The sequence below is a fragment of the Leuresthes tenuis genome, unplaced genomic scaffold (assembly GCF_036924035.1).
Source record: "Leuresthes tenuis unplaced genomic scaffold, fLeuTen1.0.hap1 SCAF_20, whole genome shotgun sequence".
NCBI classification, from domain to species: domain Eukaryota; kingdom Metazoa; phylum Chordata; class Actinopteri; order Atheriniformes; family Atherinopsidae; genus Leuresthes; species Leuresthes tenuis.
Window position 1 is genome coordinate 19195125 of NW_027325374.1, and position 20368 is coordinate 19215492.

Sequence of the window (20368 nt, forward strand, 5' to 3'; positions counted from 1 at the left end):
ATGATTGTTTATGAGAACAATAATAATAATTTTCATGATCATCATCATCATTATTATTATTATTATTATTATTATTATCATCATTATTATTATTATTGTTAATAAATAAATACATAAATAAATCAATTTGAGAAAAACATGTCAGCAGCCACTGTTAAAAAGCCTTATGACTGTGGGGACAAAGGACCTCCTGAACCTCTCAGTCCTGCAGCGCAGCTGCTCCTCTGTCCTGGCAGGATGCTGTAGAGAGGATGTTTATTTTTCTCCTAAACAGAATATAATTTCCTCCTCATCCGTTGCTCCACCAAAGCACTGAGAGGGTCGAGCCTTCTGCCTACTACAGAACCAGCCTTTTTCACCAGTTTGTCCAGACGCAGACAGTTTTTGTCTGTCGTGCAACTCCCCCAGCAGACAACAGCATAGAACAGTGCACTCTCAGTGACAGTGTGATAAAACATGCACATCATGTCACTGATGTAATCCTCTGTTTATTGTAAATTTCAATGCTCATCTTGTCATGTAGGTGGGATTTTGGAGATGGCAGTAGTGATGTCATCCAAACACAGTCTGCTCCATGTCAGACCATGGAAGGACTCCTGGAGAGACAAGTGTATGTCCAGGACTCAGTGAATCACACTTATTCCACCCCAGGTAAACACACTCATTAAAACTCAAACTATTAAAACTGGACAAAAGCAACACTTAAAGAGCAACCATTTTACAAATACTACCTGGATTATACTGGGTGAAACCACAAAAAAATGTAACGTGACTCTGTAGTAACCCCCCATCTCTTCTGAGTGTTTTTCATAGTTCTGAATCACACAATCGCAGTGTTTTAGATTACGCTCGCCTCCCAAAAACAAGATTCCAGCAGCAGAAAGTTGCTGTTTTGTGGGTGAATACATGTTTCGGACTTTAAGTTGTTGTGTGGCAAGACATACAGCTCCTGCTAAATGTAAACGTTGTTCCAATTGCTCACAAATTGCACAGCATCAACTTCATACAGCTTGCCTCTGCTGCTTAAAGTGCCCAACATTTCCATTACTGTCAAGTTAATGGTGCTTTAAAGATACAGCCAATTTAGCAAATGTCAATTTAACTTTCAGTTAATATTTCTAAACGGATGCTTTAATTGTCCGTTTAATGGTCCATACATGACTTGGACATGTTTTTTAGCCTAAGTCTCTTTCAATTTCCTTTATTTAACCTATTACAAACAAAGGCTTTTTAAGAAAAACTGAGGGGTTTTCTGGAAACCCTTAAACCTTTTGTTTCTCAGCCTCTGAAGAAATAAGAAATCTTTAATAAAGTTACCTGATAGATTAAACATGCTGCGTGTTTATACTGTGAATGATCAACTTTTCAGCCAAGTTTGGCAATATTTGAAAAATAGATATCATAGTTAGCGGGTCTTAAAAATATTGATGCAACTTGTGCACTTCTCCAGGCTTGAAGGGTAAAGACATGCATATGTCACATCAGATCATAATGAATTTAAGGGAAATTTCTTCTTTTTTTTTAAGTGGAGTTGTATGAAATATTTTAGGGTAAGCAGGGTCATTCTTGCAGTAGACAGCGATCAGAGTGCTCTCTGTTTGGAATACTAGAAGCTTTCCTGAAGGGCTAGCTAAAGCTAAAAGCTATGCAGATCGGGCAAGCCAGAAGAAGGGATTTATTGCCATCTGATTCAACTTCAATCTTAAACATTTCATGGCGTTTTTAGCAAGAGCCATGCTATGGATATTTCCGCTGTGTCCCTTCTGCGTCGTTGAACGTTGTTTACACTTCCTCCAAGTCAGAATTTTTTAAGTAGCAACATTGTCCGCGGTGCTCTGGGTTGAAACACCGTGTAGCAGTATGGACCTTGTTTCACAGACCCATTCTGTGGAACCTTTTGGTATAAAGGTTCCGTGATGTAAATATCCATAATATGTAGCTCCAGTTCAAACCAGAGTGAAAGTTTGTTTTGGTCACTTTAGCTTTTGATACTATTGATTTAAATTTTCTGGAGAGGCTGTCCTTGTACTGCAAGTAAGACACTGACTACTCATAAGCACCTCACACAACCCCACTTCCAAAAAAATTATACATCCAGGTAAAAGTCACTAGATTCATGATTTACAAACTCTGTACATTGGTGAGATCTGATGGTAGTAGACTGGCACTGTGGTTACCTCTGCTGAATGTTTGTTATTCATACTCACTATTCAGTGCCTCAGGGTAAAATGTGTTTTTTTGTGTGTTCTACATGTCATTCAAGAGGACTATACACTTCATGTTCAAGTCTCCAATCAATATGGCAACACAGACATATCTATGAAGGTCAGCGTCCGCCCTCCGTTGAGCAGCCTCGTCATTTCCTCCTCAACTTTGAAATTCCTTGTCAGAGACACCCTCCATCTAGAAGCGTCCGTCGAGCCCTTCACTTTTGGTATTCTCTACACCTGGGATTTTGATGATGGTTCCATAGCTGTCCAAGGAATGCAGCACAAAGTCAGCCACAGCTTTGGATCTGCAGGAGTTTATAACATCACGGCATGTGCCAACAACACTGTTACTTCGCTGACTGCCTCGCTTGTTGTGATAGCCATGGAGAAAATATCTGGTTTGGCTGTTACATACAGTGGACCGAATGAAGCTGGATCTCCTACAGATTTTAGAGCTAAAGTTGCCTCTGGTACCAGTCTCATCTGGGATTACAACTTTGGTGATGGGTCTTTGCAGGAAAATGTTACCAATGGTTCAGTCTCCCATGTCTATATTTTTCCAGGGAACTATAGCGTTGGTGTAACTGTTTCTAACTCTGTCAGTCAGGCTTATCAGTCTATCACAGTTGAGGTGTACAGTTTGATTATCAGGGGAGTTCTTCCAGTGGAATGTGTCGCAAGTGGAAAAGACGTACAACTTACCGCTGTGGTGAATGGAAACGCTTCCACGCTGACTTTCCACTGGATGTTTGAAGAGGATCCATCCTCAACCGTAGTAGTTGGACAGTCCACAGCCATGCACACGTTTCCAATCCATGGGATTTTTCATGTTAACCTGACTGTGTGTAGTTCTGTTAGTTCTGTATCATTTAGTACAAGCATCTGTGTTGAAAGTCCAATAACAGACATTGCAGTGCAGTCATCGCAGAATGTAGCAGCGGTCGGAGATGAGGTATGCATCACAGTGCTAGTTTCCCCTGAACAAGCTACAGGTTACCGATTCAGGTGGTTTCTTATCTCCTCTGGTCAGGCTGCCATGACAGAAAACTCTCAGAGGTGTTTTGTCTTCAGAGATGACGGCGTTGAAGAGGTTTCTGTAATGGCTAGTAATACAGTCAGCAACAAAACTGCCAAAGTTGAAATCACTGTTCAAAACCCAGTGAGTAGGCTCTCTGTTGCACATGATTGTCAAAGTGACACACTTATAGTCAATACGTCGGCGTCATTTTGGGTTGCCAGTTGCGCTGGCAGCAATGTATCAGTGCTGTGGGACTTTGGAGATGGGTCTCCTATGGAGCAAAAGCTTAATGTGTCACATGTCTTTACCTCGAGCGGTAAATTCACAGTCACAGCCAAAGCATTTAACGCTGTCAGCCAAGACTCCGCAACCCTTACAGTCAATGTTTTACTTCCTTTTTCAGACCTTTCACTTCACACCAGTCGGCCTTATGCTGTAGTAGGAGAGGAAACTCTTTTCACAGCGAAAAGCAGTGGCATTAGCGCCCGTAACTACTACTGGGAAGTGCAAGGTGTGAGCATAACCAAACAAGGCACTTATCAGTTTAGATTTACTTTTTCCAAACCAGGAGTGCACCAAGTGAGGGTGATGGCACAAAATTTCGTCAGTAAAAGGGAGGCAGCTATTTTAATTGAGGTGTTCGAAAGAGTAGAGGGTCTTCAAATTGAATGTCAAAGCCTATTCAACAGGAAATATATACCAACTCATGAGGAAATACTGCTTATTGCATCAGTCACTAAGGGATCCAACATCACCTATCACTGGCTGGCTACACAGAGCGGAATAAACCAACAATTAAAAGGTGAAGGAGAAATTTTTCATGTTATGGTTAAAACTCCTGGCAGGACTTCAGTTCAGCTTACAGCCTCCAACATCTTGGGCGAGGCCACCACTGATGTTTCTTTTGTAGCAGTAGAACGTGTAACAAGTGCGCACATAGCAAGCCAATCAAACACGGTGACCCTGGGAACAGCAGTGAACATATCTGTGTTTGTGGATACAGGCTCAGACCTACAGTACCTTTGGTATGTGAATGGTGATGTTACACCCCTGCGGACACTTGTGCCCTTTTTACTCTACACTTTCACAAGCCTGGGTCAGAACTTTGTCCAAGTTTCAGTGCAGAATATCCTAAGTCAGAGTAATGACTCCAAACAGTTTCTGGTTCAGGAAGAGGTCCAAATGGCGGACTTTGTAATTGATGGAAAGAAACGTCCATTTTTCGTCAATGCTAGTGCTGCTCTGTTTTTTAAAGGGTTGGCCCTCAAAGGTAACGATCTGCACTGGGACTGGAAAGTTAGAAGTACCGAAGAGACCGTTTTTACCTCTACCAATCCAACCTTTATCTTCACATTTCCAAAAGCAGGCATCTATCTGGTGTATCTGAATGTCTCCAATCAGATAAACTGGCAGGGGGTTTCACACGGTGTCACAGTCCAGGAAGCGATTGAAGGTCTTTTGCTGAACATCAGCATGACTTCTTTCTGCACTGAGGAACAAGTTACGTTTATACCAGTAATATCCAAAGGAAGTAATGCAAGCTTTGCTATAACATTCCAAAATGAAGAATGGATTAAAAGTCAGGGTGTTTTTGGCGGCCAGCTCACCATGTCAGGCCTTCCAGCTGGCAAACACCTAGTTACGCTCAAAGCCATGAACCAAGTCAGTGATGCAGAAACGTCATCTAACATTCTAGTTACTGAGAGTATCCAAGGCCTGCGACTCGTAAACTGTTGTTTAACTGTGCTAGAGGCTCTTAAAGGAATCCAGTTCAAGGCAGAGATTCAAAGAGGGTTTCATGTCAATTATACATGGAAATTTCACTTGGAAGGGTCTCATTCAGCATGGCTAATGGGGCGAGAGGTAACCTTTACTCCACCAGAGAGTGGTTTGTTGTCTGTAAGCGTGCGAGCCAGCAACGGAGTCTGCTCTCAGACAATTACTGAAACTGCAACCATTGAGTGGCCTGTTAAAAACGTCAAACTTTTCTGTCATGTGCAGAGAATATTTGTCGGACATGCATTCAGGCTGTCTGTAACAGTTGATGAAGGGATCGATGTCAAGTACATTTGGGACTTTGGAGATTCCACTAAATTATTGGTGACAAACTCAAGTATTGTCAGTCATACTTATCACTATAAAGGAAAGTACAGTGTTGTGGTCAAAGCTCTCAACAATGTCAGTCTTGTGTCCGCACAACTACAAGTGGATGTGGAGCGACTTCTGTGTTCAAACCCAAAAGCCTCCCTGGTCCAGACTCAGTCTATTATCCTCAGATCTAGAACAAGCTTCTTTGAAGCAAGTGTGGACCTAAACTGCTCTACTTACAAGACCAGATACCTCTGGGAAATCTTTGGGGAGTCATGTTCTACCAAAGGGGACAAAGTCAATCTTCGAAACCGGGGGAATGCAGATTCACCTCTTTTTGTACTTCCAAAGCATGCTCTCAGTGTAGGATGCTATTGCTTGGTATTCACGGTTTCATTCCAGGGAACTCCACTACTTGTTCAACAGAGGGCCAACTTTACTGTAGTCCACTCCCCATTAGTGGCTGTGATCGAGGGAGGCTCACATAGACTGTGGTCCAGTGTCAGCGATCTTGTCCTGGACGGATGTGAATCTCATGATCCTGATGTGGAGCCTGGAGTGGAGGATATACTGCAGTATCACTGGGCATGCTCAATACTGGTAAATTTTTATATGAAAGCGCACATGTCATATAAACGTCATGTAAATTGAAACACTTTTTGTCCATTTGAATTACAACCCCAATTCCAAAAGAGTTGTGACACTGTGTATAATGTGCCAGACCTCTATAAGAAATATGATTTGTCATATTTTCCTAGAATACCTTATTGCACCTCGTTTCCACATACCTGTGTTTTCATATGACGGTCAACCGGCAATCCGTTCATTCCAAGGTGGAGCTTTGTTATCAGGACTATGATATGAAACACAGTGTATTGTGGAGAGAGACTGCACTGTCTGCCATAAAGTTGAAGCGAACAGGCTAACGAATCATCAGACAGACCATGTTCTTAGCAGGACTGTATTGTGAAAGTGGGATCCCTACCACATGCAACAATTCCTCTCCCAGAGATAAAGATGGGCAGAGTGTTCTCTTGCGAATGAATCTTTTGAATTCTGTTTTCATTTCACACAGTGTCCCAACTTGTTTGAATTGGGATGCAAAATGTAAAAGCTTTAAAGGTAGGAAAAGTAGGGTGTAACTTAAGTTCACGTATCTCACCATAGTATAACATGCATTTGCAGAGCTCCACAGAGTCTTCTTATTTAAGGGAGCACATTGGAAGTGACAGTAGGAGGATGACTGTAGTCAGCAATCAGCTGCAACCTGACACAGTTTACATTTTCACCCTCACTGTGCACAAGAAAGGGAGGAGACCCGTCTCTGTCAATCAAACGGTGAATATTACCCATCATCCCACTTGTCGAAACCAAAACTTTATTACTATAAACAGATTTTAATAGCATTTTTTTTCTTTATCTGCATTTTGAATGTATTGAAGATTTGAACCAATGTGGAACAACTTGTCTCTGAAGTAGAAAGTTGCTTAGCTGAACGACTTCAAAATATGATTTATTTATTTATTTCATTCCTATCTATTCTTAGGTTACTGTGACTGCAGCTCCAGTGCTTCCTGTGGCTGTAACATGTGAATCCTGTTCTCTCATTTCCTCTGTTCGACGCATCAGTTATCACAAGCCTGTTATACTTGCTGGACAATGTGGACATTGTGATGACCGGGCTCAGGTAATTATAGTGACCCCAACATGCAGGAAACGAGATGATAAATGTAAATCCTAAAATCACAGCATGATGCTAAACAGCTCTTAAAAACTGTGACATGCAAACAGAATGTGCCAGTGGAAAGAAAATTGATCCCTGCTCTTTGCACCTTCTGTCTCTGATGTTGATTTTTAAGTTTATCTCGAGGATGTATTTGTCATTGAACATTGTAAGACATTCAGTATTACTGGGATTCATATATGTCTTCACACAGTACAAATGGACAGCTGAGGACCACAGTGGCCTGACCCTTGACCTCAATGATGTCACTACCTCAACAGGAAGATTTTCTCCTAACTTAGTGGTGCGTTCAGGTGTCCTGCAGCCAGGCCGGAGTTATTCCTTTTCCCTAAATGTATCCCAGCCTGGCAGTGTGCAGCAGGGCAGTGCCAGTTTGACGATACAGTCTAACAGTCCACCGCGTGATGGCCTATGTGATCTCAGTCCTGAAGCAGATATACATCTGCTGGAGACAACGGTCACCTACAACTGTTCAGGTAAACACTGTGATGATAGCAAAGGTGCTGAAAAGTATTCATGAATATTTTTGTGGTTATGGATACTTTTATGGTAAGAGTACAAACTTTTTCCACCATTTGGTTTCTTAAAAAAACAATACAAGCTCTTGTTGTCAGATGCAATCAGTTTTACACCAAACTGTAAGTTGCAAGGTTAGGCCTTACTCGATCGTTCAGAACATCCCATGGATGCTTGATCGCATTCAAATCTGGCCAAGTCAACACCTGAAACTTGTTGTATTCCTCAGACCAGCAGGGTTTATGTGTTTGTCAAAGTAATATCTGTGCCAATGGCGGGACCCAAAGTTTGGCCAAAGCATAACACTTTCCCTTGCCTTCTTCCCACAGTGCATCTCGGTCATAGATTAGTTGCTCTGCCACTTTTTTGTCCCGGCAACAAAATCACCACTCATTATATGGTTGAATAAACACATCTGCAGTAAAGCAGTACTCCCCAACCTTTTTGTCCAACGTGGACGGGTTGTCATACTGACTATATGTTGCTGATAGGTGGTGGTGGTGGTGGTGCTTGGTGGTGAGGTGGAGGGATTTGGACAGCAGCTGGCAATGTTAGGTAATGACCATTTAGCATATTGACAGATCTGTGCATCACCAGAGCTATTTCTCAACCAATTTTGGTATATTTGTGGTCTGTTCACCAAGTGAGGGTCGGTGGGAGACAGTGACACATGTCCCAGTGAAGCACGAGGGAGCAAACTTAAGGCTAAAGTTTTTTTTCGTTTTTTTAAATTATCATTCTTTTTTATGAAAGTGAAAGTGTGACTTATAGTTCTGCAAAAGTGTGATAATCAAGTTTTGATGTAGCTTTTTGTGATTGTGACAAGTTGGGGTGCCTAATGCAATACATTTCATAATTTTGTGGGCAATAATATATGTACAGTATATATATGTAAACTTGCCACCACAGACACAGTGCTTGCAAAACACATGCGTGTGTCTGCACCTAGCATGCATGTTCGGTGTATGTGCGTTCCAGTAGGAGCGTTCCACTTCTTTGACAAATAGAATAGAAATTTGAATTTAATTGAACCCAAGATCCTTTGCCATATCTCAACCAAGTGAACATGGACCTGGCCATCCACATGATGTAAATGAAAATGGGATTCATCAAGCCAAGCCACCTTTTTCCATTTACCCATTGTAATACTCCCTTGTCCATTAAAGGTGCTTTTGGCAGTGGGCGCGGGTCGGCATTTGGACCCTGACCAGTCTGCAGCTACGCTACCCCATTCACAACTAACTGGGATGCACTGTGTGTTCTAACTCCTTTATATCAGAGCCATCATGAACATTTTTAGCAATTCTTGCTACCGTAGCTCTTTCATTGGATTAGACAACACTTGCCAGCCTTCACTCTGGCTTCCTTCAAAGAGCCTTGGGTGCCCACAAATCTGTACCTATTTTCTTCCCTTGGACAAGTTTTTGTAGATCCTGACAACTGCAGTGAGAACGTCCCACAAGAGCTGCAGTTGTGCAGATGCTATCAGCCAGCTTTGCCAAAGTCACCCTCATGTATGTCAATTTTTTTCTTTTGCTTCCAACACCTCTACTTCAAGGACAGAATGCTCACTTGCTACCTAATATATCCCAACCACTGCCAGGTGCCACTGTAATGTGATAATCAATGTTTTTAACTTCACTTGTCAGTGTTCATAATGTTGCGAATGATGAGTGTATATTAAATTCATATAGTGTCATATCTAACTGCATCTAATAAACTTTGGCAGGATGGCAAGATAATGAAAGCAGGGCCTCTCAGCTGATTTATACCTTCCAGGTGGCATCATGCCAGCCCATTAGCACTGTGTGTCCTTTGCTCACTCTCTACAGGTGAACAGAGCCATCATTCTACAAATATACTGTGTCATTACTGCACATGAATACGTTCAGAATTGAGGTTTGCATTTTTTTCTCTTCAAGGGGTACTCGCTCAACTTTCAGCAGCTTGGTCCCAATGGGGAGTCCAGGCCATCAAAGCAACATGTCAGTCATCACGGTTACTCTGCTGATAGAAGACCATATGGGAACAAAGTTCATTGCTCTGAACAGGTCATTTTAGCAGTAGTTTTGAGGGAACTTGATTCAAACGAAACATCATTAGCCACAACACTGGCACAAAGTCTGCATCCAGTTTTCATTTACTTTCACACAGTCCTAATTTCTTCATTCCTCAGAACACTGACAGTTAAAAATCCTGCAAGGGACAAAGTTGCCAGTGAGTGGCTCAAAAACAAGATCCGGACAGAGCTGTGGGCTTTTGTCCAACATGGCAACCCTCAGGAGATCATTCCTTATTCCATTGCCCTCACCAGCAAACTCAATCAGGTAAGGTGCCTTGTTTTCATGTTCCACAGACCGTCACTGAAGTGACCTTTGACCTTGTTAACAAGCCTTCTCAACATGTTTTATACTCATCAGCAGGAGGAGTTTGGAAGGACTGCAGAGAATCTCATGGAAAGGAGAGAGATCCGGGAAAATGTAACCCAAGCTCTCACCTCTCTCCCTCTGTCCTCATTGGAGGATGTTGACCAGCTCATCTCAGCACTAATGCTTTCTGTTGTAAGAAGGCACAGTCCAGTATTTTACCTCTTGATTCTCAACTGTATTATTTACATCTTCATATCATGATGCCATACAGTGGTGGCAGATTTTTTAAAATTTCATCTTGGAATCATATCTTTGCTCTGTATTACAGGCTGATCCTGGTGAGCTGCTATGTGAGAGCTGTCAGAAGGGAGTTCTGGAAGTTGTTGGGAAAATGATACATGTGATAGAGCAACAAAAAAGTCCTGCCGATTTGCCAGCTGTTGACACAGGAAGAAACATCCTCAGTGTTATAGGTGCAGGACAACCACCCACCATCTCTAATATAAAACAGTTACTGCTGATCAGCCACTGCTGATTTAAAAATTTCCACTGCTGCTCTCTGTTTCTCCAGATAGCATCCTGGCGGCTGTGTCAGAGTCGGTCAGTGAGTCCAGTTCTCATCCAGCTTACACAAGCAATCTGCAGGCAGCTTCAGAAATTGCCCTCTCAGCACTTGGCCACGCGGGAGCACTCATGCACAGTCTGATGCATTCGTATGTTCATGGCAAAGCACCACTTTTGCTTTCCAGCAATTATATCAGGACTGTTGGTTTTCTTGGAGACCCTGTTGACCTCCTATGCACTCAGCAGTCAAACCAGTCCTATAGACGCCAGGTTGCCCCCTCAGAGTCATCCCCAGCTGACGGATCTAAGAGCTCTCATCACTGTCAGTTTCATATCCCTACCTCTTTAAGTGCTCACTTGAAGAGCCAGAGCTCAGAGGTGGTGCAGGTGTTGTATGATGTCGATGGAGCATTGAATTCTAACCCCTTGATGACTGCAGCCAATCCTCCCATATCCACCAATGTGGTTGCAATGGAGCTCACCACTCCTCAAGGTCAGCCAATACCCATCCAGGATCTAGATCCTGAACAAGCCATACGAGTTACCCTGCCCAACAAGTACCCTATGGCACCGGGTGCTGGAGCTGGAAATGGGAGAGTAAGGGAAGCTGAGAATGGGACGTGTCTTACTGTAACTCTCCCTACCAAAGGACAGTTGAACTTCACAGTAAAAGCTCTGGACGACCTGGAGGTCAATGCTGGTTTATACATCTCTTTCAACTTCACCCTGGCTCCAGGTAAAAATGTTATCACACACTCTGCAGCTTTATCAACTACTTAACTGTAGACCCGCTCCTTCTTGGTGCCTTGTTGAAGTTTCCTGTAAACAAAAGATTTTGTAAAAATATTAACAACGGATCCCCTCTCAAAGCAATGTTGAAAGTCTGATGTACGTATTCTAAACTCTTTCCAAACGGTTGTTACTTCTTCTCCTTCCCTGTTTTTGCTGGATATTATGACAGGTTACCACCACTTGTTGATCAGTGCAGTAATAATAACTATTTGCAGGTGACCAGCTAGGTACCCAGTCAGAGTAAAACAGTTCCATAACTCTACTAGAAGTCGAGGAACCTTAAGAATCACCATTATTCTCAGCCTTTTTCTCATAGTGGTCAGGCCTTATGGGTTCAAAAGAGACATCCTCTTTAATGGAAATAATGTGAATGGACTGTGTGAAAAAGGCTTTCCCCTTTGTTTCCGGTGACAACATACACCTGCTTTCACCAACGATTCACAACCAGGCTTTAACCAAGTAGCAAAAAGTTTGCAATGAAATCCATCAGGAGGCCAGAAACATGGCTCAAAAGTGTGTTAACGGTGCTCTGCATCTGCTCTCTACCTAACACACTCTACAGAATGATGCCAAATGATGATGATACAACAAAATTGGCAAATTTGCTTTAAATGGCATTGATGTACTTTGTATGTAAATGTTTTAAAGCCATTCCCTGTAAAATAAAGTTCTCAGCCTGTGACTTTCACAACTTTGCAGTACAGCACTTGAGGGCATCAAAAATTGCAAACTTTACCTTTTTACATTTTCATAAAGCAGGCAAAAGTAGATAAATCCAATATCCTGTCCAAAAATGATAAATCCAAATCCATTCATAAATCCAATGTGTTTTGGCTGATTGTGGTTTCTTTGAGTACCTTAAAGGGAAAAATCTGGCTCATTAGCTTCTAAATGCTCTTCTGTATTCATAAGCAAGATGCTGACTTTTGTTTTTAGGTGCCATAGTATAATGTACAATAGGTTAAGCAGCGTTTTAATAGAAAACAATTACCAACATCGGTCACAAATCTCACTGACAGATGTTAGTGCTCTGGACAGCTAGTTCAGCAGCAGGTTGTTAACTTTATCCTCCACAGGCCTCAGTAAGCACTGCTCACTGCTTTACTGCTTTTCCTGTCCCAGCTTTACATGTGTTGTTTGTTTAAATTACAGAAATATGTATGTGAAGGGACATGAATATTGAAGAACGGGCTTTCTGGGTGCCGAATTTGTATACACCCCTGAATGCGGCATCATTTTCTCGTTTCCCATTTTCTTATTAATCACTAACTCTAATGCAGCCTATTCCAGTACAAATCTACTTCTACAGAAGCCAGAACACTTCCACATAGAGGCTTCATGTTTAATCATTTAGAATTACAACCACTGATCTTTGACACAATCGTTTATGTCAGAAATGTGACAAGAATGCTCTTGAAAAAAGGATCATCAGTTATCGTCAAGTTTGAAAAATGTTATTACATTACATTATACCACACTTAGCAATAAGTATGAATGCTTTTTTATGAATGAATAGTCAGAAGTTGTATATGAGCATTCATATGGCTTTTCAGAATGCCTAAAGTCTCTTAAAATGAGTCATGCAATATATGCATAATGATTATTTACGCTTACTGTGCATCTGTGTGTTTATACATAAATTACATGGTAAAAAGGCAGTTTTTAAAATGCATTATGCATTTCTAGGAGCTACTCCAGTGAGTCTGGGACATGTCAAGGCTGAAGTGATCGCTGCTGTGCCAGGGACTAATGCATCCCAGCATTCCCTGGTGAGAGAGTGGGCTCTCTCTCTCTCTGCTCCAACCACCTCCTCAGAGGAAACTATCTTTCTGTCTCCAATGTGAGTCATAGGCATTTGCTGCCTTGATTGCTCATTTTGAAGAATAAAGATGTGCTTCATGTGAATTTTCACCCAACTACAGATCGGATGGAGCAGATAAGCTTCTCTCTGTCAGTCTGACCTCATCTCTGGCCGACGGTGGGCCGGTTCGTGTATCGGCGTGTGTGTTCAGCTCTCTGTGCCAGTACTATAGTGTTAAGGAGAGGCGTTGGAGCAGTGATGGTCTTCGGCCACTGGAGGGCACTACACTACACACAGCACACTGTCTCACTCAACATCTCACCATGTTTGGGGCCAGTTTGTTTGTTCATCCTGGGGCCATTGTTCTGCTGCCGCCGGTATGTGAGAACGCAAACTACTAACTGTAGCTGTGTTAATATATTCCTTCGGTTTCCTGCACGCTCAAAAAGACAACTTTCCTCAATAAAATGTTGGGATATGAGGGATAGTCATGAACACGCTCTTTCCCTGTTTTCATGTCTTATGTCTGCAGTCAGGGCCCGTGCGCAACATAGTGGCGGGAATCGTGTGTGCTGTCCTGGTTCTTCTTCACCTGCTTGTGGGACTCATTTCACACAAGCTGGACCATTTAGACAGCCTGAGACTGAGCCAGGTCCCTCTGTGTGGCAGACCGGGATTGTACCACTACAGAGTGCTGGTGAAGACCGGTTGGAGGCCAGGGGCGGGTCAGCCATGACAACTTATTACAGATGTAGAAATGGCCAAAAATATCAGAAATAACTGCATTTTCACAACTGTGACTTTGTAAAACCTGTAACTGTGCATAATGCAAATGACTAATACTGCAGTATGAACCCCGTCAGGCACCACAGCACATGTTGGCGTAAGTCTGTATGGTGTGAGCAAGAGCGGCTCTCGCCATCTGCAGAGGGACGGAGCTTTTCAGCGAGGTAGCCTGGACCAGTTTCAGGTGGAGACAGATGACAACCTAGGAGAGATCTGGAAAATTCGCATCTGGCATGACAATACAGGTATTTGGTAACCTCCCAAAGACAAAAAAATGGAATTAAACTGATCAGCCACAACATTAGAAACATTAAGATGAGATAAATAACATCCCTTATCTTGTTCTGATGCTTTGATCTGCTCGGAAATCTAGAATAGCCTGGATGCACAGGATGAAACTGGAGGTTATAACATCCACACCAGACTAATATTGCCACATGAGAATCAGAAATCTTCACTGTCATTTCACTGGCTTCACCAGGTTGTGTGTGCTTCCAGGCATAAAACACTATTGAGAGTTTACAAGCAGGTGTGAGACATCTACAAATATGTTGGTGAACCCCAGTCATGTCAATGCAGGGTTGGATCCGTCGTGGTATGTTCAGCACGTGGCAGTATGGGACTCTCAGACCGATCACATGTTCTTCTTCCTGTTGGAGGACTGGCTCTCTGTGGAGAATGAGAGCAACAGCACAGTGGAGAGGGAAGTTCTAGCCTCATGTAAGCTTATACGAATCGCTGTCCACATACAAAGATACAAAACATCTCAATCTCCATGTTTCTCAAGTGGCTGCTGCTATGGCTCAAGACATAGTCCTAAAGAAATAAACACACGATGTGATATCTTCTTACTGGTATCTGTGCTGTTTTGTTTTCAGCACTGTTCACCTCTGGATTTGTCCTCTACAGGTCCAGAGGAGCTTAGTGAGTTTCGACGGGTCCTCACCTCCCAGCTCATGTTTGGGATGGTGGAGCGCCACTTGTGGCTGTCACTGTGGGAACTCCCCTCCCACAGCTGTTTCACCAGAGGTCAGAGGGTGACCTGTTGTGCCCTCCTGCTGCACCTCTACCTGGCGCTGGGGGCTCTGTGGTATGGGGCTGTTGGCATTGAAAGACACAGGTGAGACGGTATACCTGAGTAATCCAGTTCAATTGATATGCATGTTCTTCACTGGATGCAGAAAGCGGAATTTAAGATTGTCCACATGTAAATGAGTCATGTATCGTGGCAGGATGATAGTGATTTATTCTCCTTTTACATAAGTGTGCCTGTGTCAACTCACCTGCTGGTTAACATGGAGATGGTTGCTGTGGGGATGGGCATTGCCTTACTGGTTTTTCCTCTCCAGTGTTTCCTCTGTTTCTTGTTTAGAAGAGCTCACAGTCAGGTAACTCGACATTTTCTTTGAATTATTTTGTTTATTTGCGCTATTTTTCGGACCCAAATCTGTTTGTTGTGACTTAGAATGACAGATGAATGTGTAGATTTTTAATAATGGCACTCAGAGTTACTCAGGCAGCAGGCGTGTGTTTATGTGTGGCTGTAACCCAGGTTACTCTAGACATGTCAGTTCCTCCCTCTCCGGTTTGTCACTCTGTGGAGATGGACGTCTATCTCGGCCAATCAGAGATCTCCGGCCCCTCCTTCCTGTCTCTGCCAGAATCCTCTGGACTTGTCCAAGACAGTCCTTCATCTGTAAGCGCACACACATACAAACAGACATGCACTTCTGTTCTTCTGCTCATGTCTCATTTCTTGGAATCATATTTTTCTGACTGTCTCCAGTTGTTGGAGAGCAAGGTGTTAGACTCCAGTATTCTGGACTTCTGGGCTGCCTCTGGCCTGGTCCCCCAGACAGATGAAGCTTATCAAGAGGGTGTAACAGCATGGCCTTCATCTGACAGCCTCGTGACACTGCCTGCAGGCTTATGCCCTGCAAAGACAACCCTTTCCCCCGATCCTTGCGAGGCTTTCCCCAAGCAAGGCCCTACACGCCAGCTGAGGCGGAAAAAGGCCCTGATCAAGCTGCACCTGAGCTTGCCTACACCCTCTGTCTCCTCCACTGGTCCTGTTTCTTCCCCTCACTCACGTTCCCTTCCCCATGGCAGTTCCTGTTTTTCCAGCTCTTCTGTTCAGCCAGGCCAGATGTCTCTCCACGTGAACCCCAAACCAGTCCGGGTCCATAACCGCAACATGTCAACCCTTCTAACTCTTTCTGGTGAGTAACTGTTAAAACTCACTGGGTATAAAGTATAGCTTTTTATTAGCTTTCATCAGCGCTGTCACTTATCACAGAAATCAAGATTAAAGTACAAAGCGATTCTTTTAATAGAATTGAATGTCAGCATGTTAGACTGCACGGTGGTGTGGTGGAATGTGTGACTGCATGTTCCTGGTTCAAAACCTGGGGAGCTTTCTATGTTAACCCCAGCATGTTCACCCCATGCATGCTTGGATTGTCTGACTTCCTCCCACTGTCCAGACACATGCCAGTTAACTGGTGACCCCCCCTCACCACACTGATTTGGATTAAGCAGTTAAAGAAGATGAATGACTGTCAGCATGCTTTAGGTCAAACTGAAACCAGAGCATCATCTACTGGGTCGCAAGAAAAGTTACTGGTTTCTCTGATATATCAACATGGATGAAGGAATGTCATCTTCAACTAAGCCTCCCTTTAACCTTTGACCTACGACTGAGTTATTAGTCATCCCAATGTTGCTTCTGTCTCTCAGTCATGTCGCTTTGCACTCTGCAACATCAGAAAAACCAGACTGTGCCCAACTCGGTCTGCCACCCAGCTCTCGGTACTGGCCATGGTTATCTTTCGCCTCCACTACTGCAAAGCTCTTCTCGCAAGTCTTGCTTGCAGAGGGAAACCCCTACTTGTGATCTCGAAAGCCTGCCTTGTGTATGACCAGCCAAAAGGGCCACGTTACTCCAGGTATCACTGGATACCCTACATTCAAGAATCTCTTAAACACGCCAGGTAGCTCAACTGGTTGAGCGGGCGCCCTGTGTACAGAGACCAAAGCACAATAACAAAGCCAACTCGGGTTAAAGTACTCGCTTGGGCCCTTTACTGCATGTCATCTTCTCAATCTGTTCCCCCAGTTTTCTATCAAGAAAGACTAATCTCTTCTAAAAACACATAATCTGGACTCACTTGCATTTCTTTGTCTCTTTTACTTGTACTCTGTCTTTCAAATGAATTCTAATTAATGTAGTTCTTAGTATAGACCAGTGTTTTTTAAATGCCGTCAATTTTGAATCCAAACAGGTTACAGCCGTTTTCAAGTGACAGCCATAGTTTGCGTATATCCCCTCTACCTTGCTCTAGGTTTCTGTGCTGTTTTACCAAAGTTGGTACTGTTTGATTTCTTGAATGTAATGCTCAAAATGCTTCCAACTTGGTCTCCAACGATCGTTCTTAAAATGTTTCCTTTTGCATATGTTCTGTTCTTGGTTCCAGAGGAGGATCTGCTCATGTCTATAGCAGCAGCAGAGGACACATCAGACGTAATCAACAGCAACTCGGACAGCGGCTGGGATTCCCCGAGAACCACGTCATCATTCTCAGCCACGTGAGGAGCACCTCTATGCATCGGGGAGATACTCTTTCATACTGTTTTGTGTTGCAAAGAACACTCTCAGTTGCATTAATTTAGTCCTTTTTTTTAGGCAGAGCACCTCTTGGAGCAGCTGGTCGGAAGAACAGAGTGAAGATAAATTTCTGTATGGAGCAGAGCTCAGCCTACCAGACCTGCAGCCCAGCCCTGTAATCCATCCAACCAATGAGTGTTCCTCTGTGCTGTCCGTGGAGTCAGTGGCAAGCACCTTCCTGCCAGGCCCTCCTCATAGCTCCACACACTCCTCCTCTTCAACACGTATAGGTAACAGGCCAGACTTGCTCTGATATGGGCAACAAGGTGCAGTTGTTAGCTCTGCAGCTTTACATAAAAGAAGCCAGAGCCTTTCTCTGTTGAGTTTGCATGTTATACATGTGTCTGACAGGATTTATTACGGACCAGAAACGTGAATGTCAGGCTAATTGTTTATTCTAAATTGGATATAGGTGTCGGGACATACATGACTCTTCTGCCATTCTGTGTTAGTGCTGTGACTGACTAGCAGCGTGACTCGTGTGTGTGCTTTGCCTCTCACCTTATGTCAGTTAGTTTACGCTCCAGCCTTCTGGAACCCTGAGCAGGGTAAAGCAGCTATAGAATGTGAGTGGATGGATGCACGCCGCAAGCTGTGTCACAGGAAATTTAACATCCCCTCACTGACCATACCTGACAGTGTCTTAAAGAAAAAACCTTCAGCATGAATCTTCATCTTCAGCTCAGAAGACGGGGAAGAACTGTGGCCCTCTGTATGAAAATGATCCCAAGCCTGAACTGAAGCTTTACACAGTGATGGTTGCACCAAACGAAGATGACAGGGTTGGAATGGCCGAGCCCTAAATACCACTGAAAAGCGATGGGGTGGCCTAAAAGAGAGCTATGAGTAGGTGCAGATCTTCTGTATGATCTGGATGATTTTTGGCAAGGAATAGGGAGATGATATTGTCAAGTCAACATGTGCCAACTTCAACAAGCATTTCAACAAAGTATTAGTTTAGAGTTGAGTGCATATGTGCAAGCAGAATTTTCTCAGTAAGATTTAAAGGGGACATACTGCATGATAGCCTTTCATCACAAGTTGGCACAGTTTCTGGGGCTGCGTGAATTTTACCAATATGTTTCAGTCAGACATTTTGTGTGTCCAACACGATATTCTGTGCTTTGGTGAAGGGGTAAGCAATTTTGTGGCAAGCAATACGGGAAGAGGGTATTTTTACTGCAATAGGTTACTTATTCCGAACATTAGGTTTAGGAATAAGTAACCCAAATAGTTATGAAATACTGAAACTTAACCATGGAATTATCCATGTCAAACCATAACCATCAGATTTGTAAGTACAAACTGTAACACGGTAGTTTGTTTGTTACTTTAACATACTTTAACCCCCCCAACACCATTCAACACCCAAGGATATAGGATACAGCAAATATCGGGTCTGTTGATACTAATCAATACATTGAATTTAAGGGCTAGTTTCACACTTTGCTGCAAGAGTGAGTGAAATTTACAATCTTGTTCGTAGCAGCTGGCTTTAGAGGGTGGACTGAGCCACTGGACTCCATCCCACCTGTCTTTTCCTTGGGGTGTGCAAATTACAAAGAACAAATGACACTTTGATCACCCTTTAAACACAGTATTATCATATAAAACAAACAGCCAGGGAATTCGCACTAGCACACACTGAAAAACCAATCACAGACTACCAAACACCAATCTGATTGTACAAACACTGATTGTGAGACATGTGTTCAACTGGCAAACTGGTCTCAACTTCTCACTTCTGAAGCAGAGAAAATGCAGCATTAATTGAAGCTGTAGGTAAAGATATAGATGGAAAAGCTGAGAATTCGGGACTGATAATGCATTACTATTATGATTACTCTGCTAATTTGAACAGCTGACTGAATGAGAGATTTGGAGCTGGTCGTCACTTCAGACACTCAGTCTTTCTTTTCCTCCATAATGTCCTTTAAACTGTTACATAAACAGCTTTGGTACATATAATTGGTTATTGTTTCAGCTTTGCTTTCATGCAACTGGCTGTCGGTATTTACGGTACTTACAATATCTACACTACTGGCTATTTGTTACAAATATGTGTTATTTTCTTCAAGCAAACATCTTTCATCATCTGTGACCTGTTTCATGTAATCTCTGTATAAAATCATCTAGCTGGGGGATCAAGCTTATCTCATCCTCAACCAATTACTGTGGTTGAGCTCCTACAAAACCATTTCTTATGCTTGTGATCTTTTTTTTATGCTATCTGACAGAAAACGTTGTTTATCCAGATATCTGTTGGTCCACTCTCCCTCTGTAGGTGTTGCTCGAGGACAGCCCAGCTGGGTGCTCCCTCCCTGGGCGCTGTGTGTGATTTATCCTGTTGTGGCTGTGCTGCTGGGAGCCTGCCTTGCAGTGGTGGGACTGTATGGAAGTCTCTTCTCCAGAACGGTTTTACTCATGTGGCTGTTATCTGCTCTCTCGGCCTTTTTAACCTCTGTTGTGCTACTGGAACCAATCAAGGTGAATTCAAACATGAGGCCCAATTAGCTCATTTCTCGTAGAAATGTCAGTTTTGGAAAATCTTCATCTTCCGTGAGTAGGTTTGTGTACAAGCCTTGGTCTGCACAGCACTGTGGAGGCCTGTGGATCCAGAGGTGGAGGAGCTGCTGGATCAGGAGACCACCGTGGTCAGGGCAAGTGGAGGACCCAGTGGGAAGGTACGACCGCCATGTGGCTACGGGCTGCTGCAGGCGAAAGAGGAGGCCCGCAAAGTCCGAGCTCTGCGCTCTCTCATGAGGGTAAGAATAAAGCATAAGCATTTGATAGCTATTTGTCTTCAGAAGCATGTA

General features: G+C 43.2%; 1 protein-coding gene across 1 annotated transcript in view; it reads left to right on the forward strand.

The window, feature by feature from the left end:
• Window positions 1-20368, forward strand: part of pkd1b (polycystic kidney disease 1b) — a 37285-nt gene that overhangs the window by 9232 nt on the left and 7685 nt on the right. Inside the window, exons 10-32 of the mRNA XM_072373951.1 lie at window positions 524-651; window positions 2264-5916; window positions 6863-7003; window positions 7254-7536; window positions 9306-9408; window positions 9499-9627; window positions 9753-9903; window positions 10000-10137; window positions 10274-10418; window positions 10517-11245; window positions 12988-13141; window positions 13314-13479; window positions 13635-13827; window positions 13966-14133; window positions 14468-14608; window positions 14798-15008; window positions 15153-15276; window positions 15441-15584; window positions 15675-16107; window positions 17362-17473; window positions 17571-17782; window positions 19837-20039; window positions 20120-20317. Coding sequence (XP_072230052.1) covers window positions 524-651; window positions 2264-5916; window positions 6863-7003; window positions 7254-7536; window positions 9306-9408; window positions 9499-9627; window positions 9753-9903; window positions 10000-10137; window positions 10274-10418; window positions 10517-11245; window positions 12988-13141; window positions 13314-13479; window positions 13635-13827; window positions 13966-14133; window positions 14468-14608; window positions 14798-15008; window positions 15153-15276; window positions 15441-15584; window positions 15675-16107; window positions 17362-17473; window positions 17571-17782; window positions 19837-20039; window positions 20120-20317 — 8059 coding nt within the window. The remainder of the gene's footprint in view (window positions 1-523; window positions 652-2263; window positions 5917-6862; window positions 7004-7253; window positions 7537-9305; window positions 9409-9498; window positions 9628-9752; window positions 9904-9999; window positions 10138-10273; window positions 10419-10516; window positions 11246-12987; window positions 13142-13313; window positions 13480-13634; window positions 13828-13965; window positions 14134-14467; window positions 14609-14797; window positions 15009-15152; window positions 15277-15440; window positions 15585-15674; window positions 16108-17361; window positions 17474-17570; window positions 17783-19836; window positions 20040-20119; window positions 20318-20368) is intronic.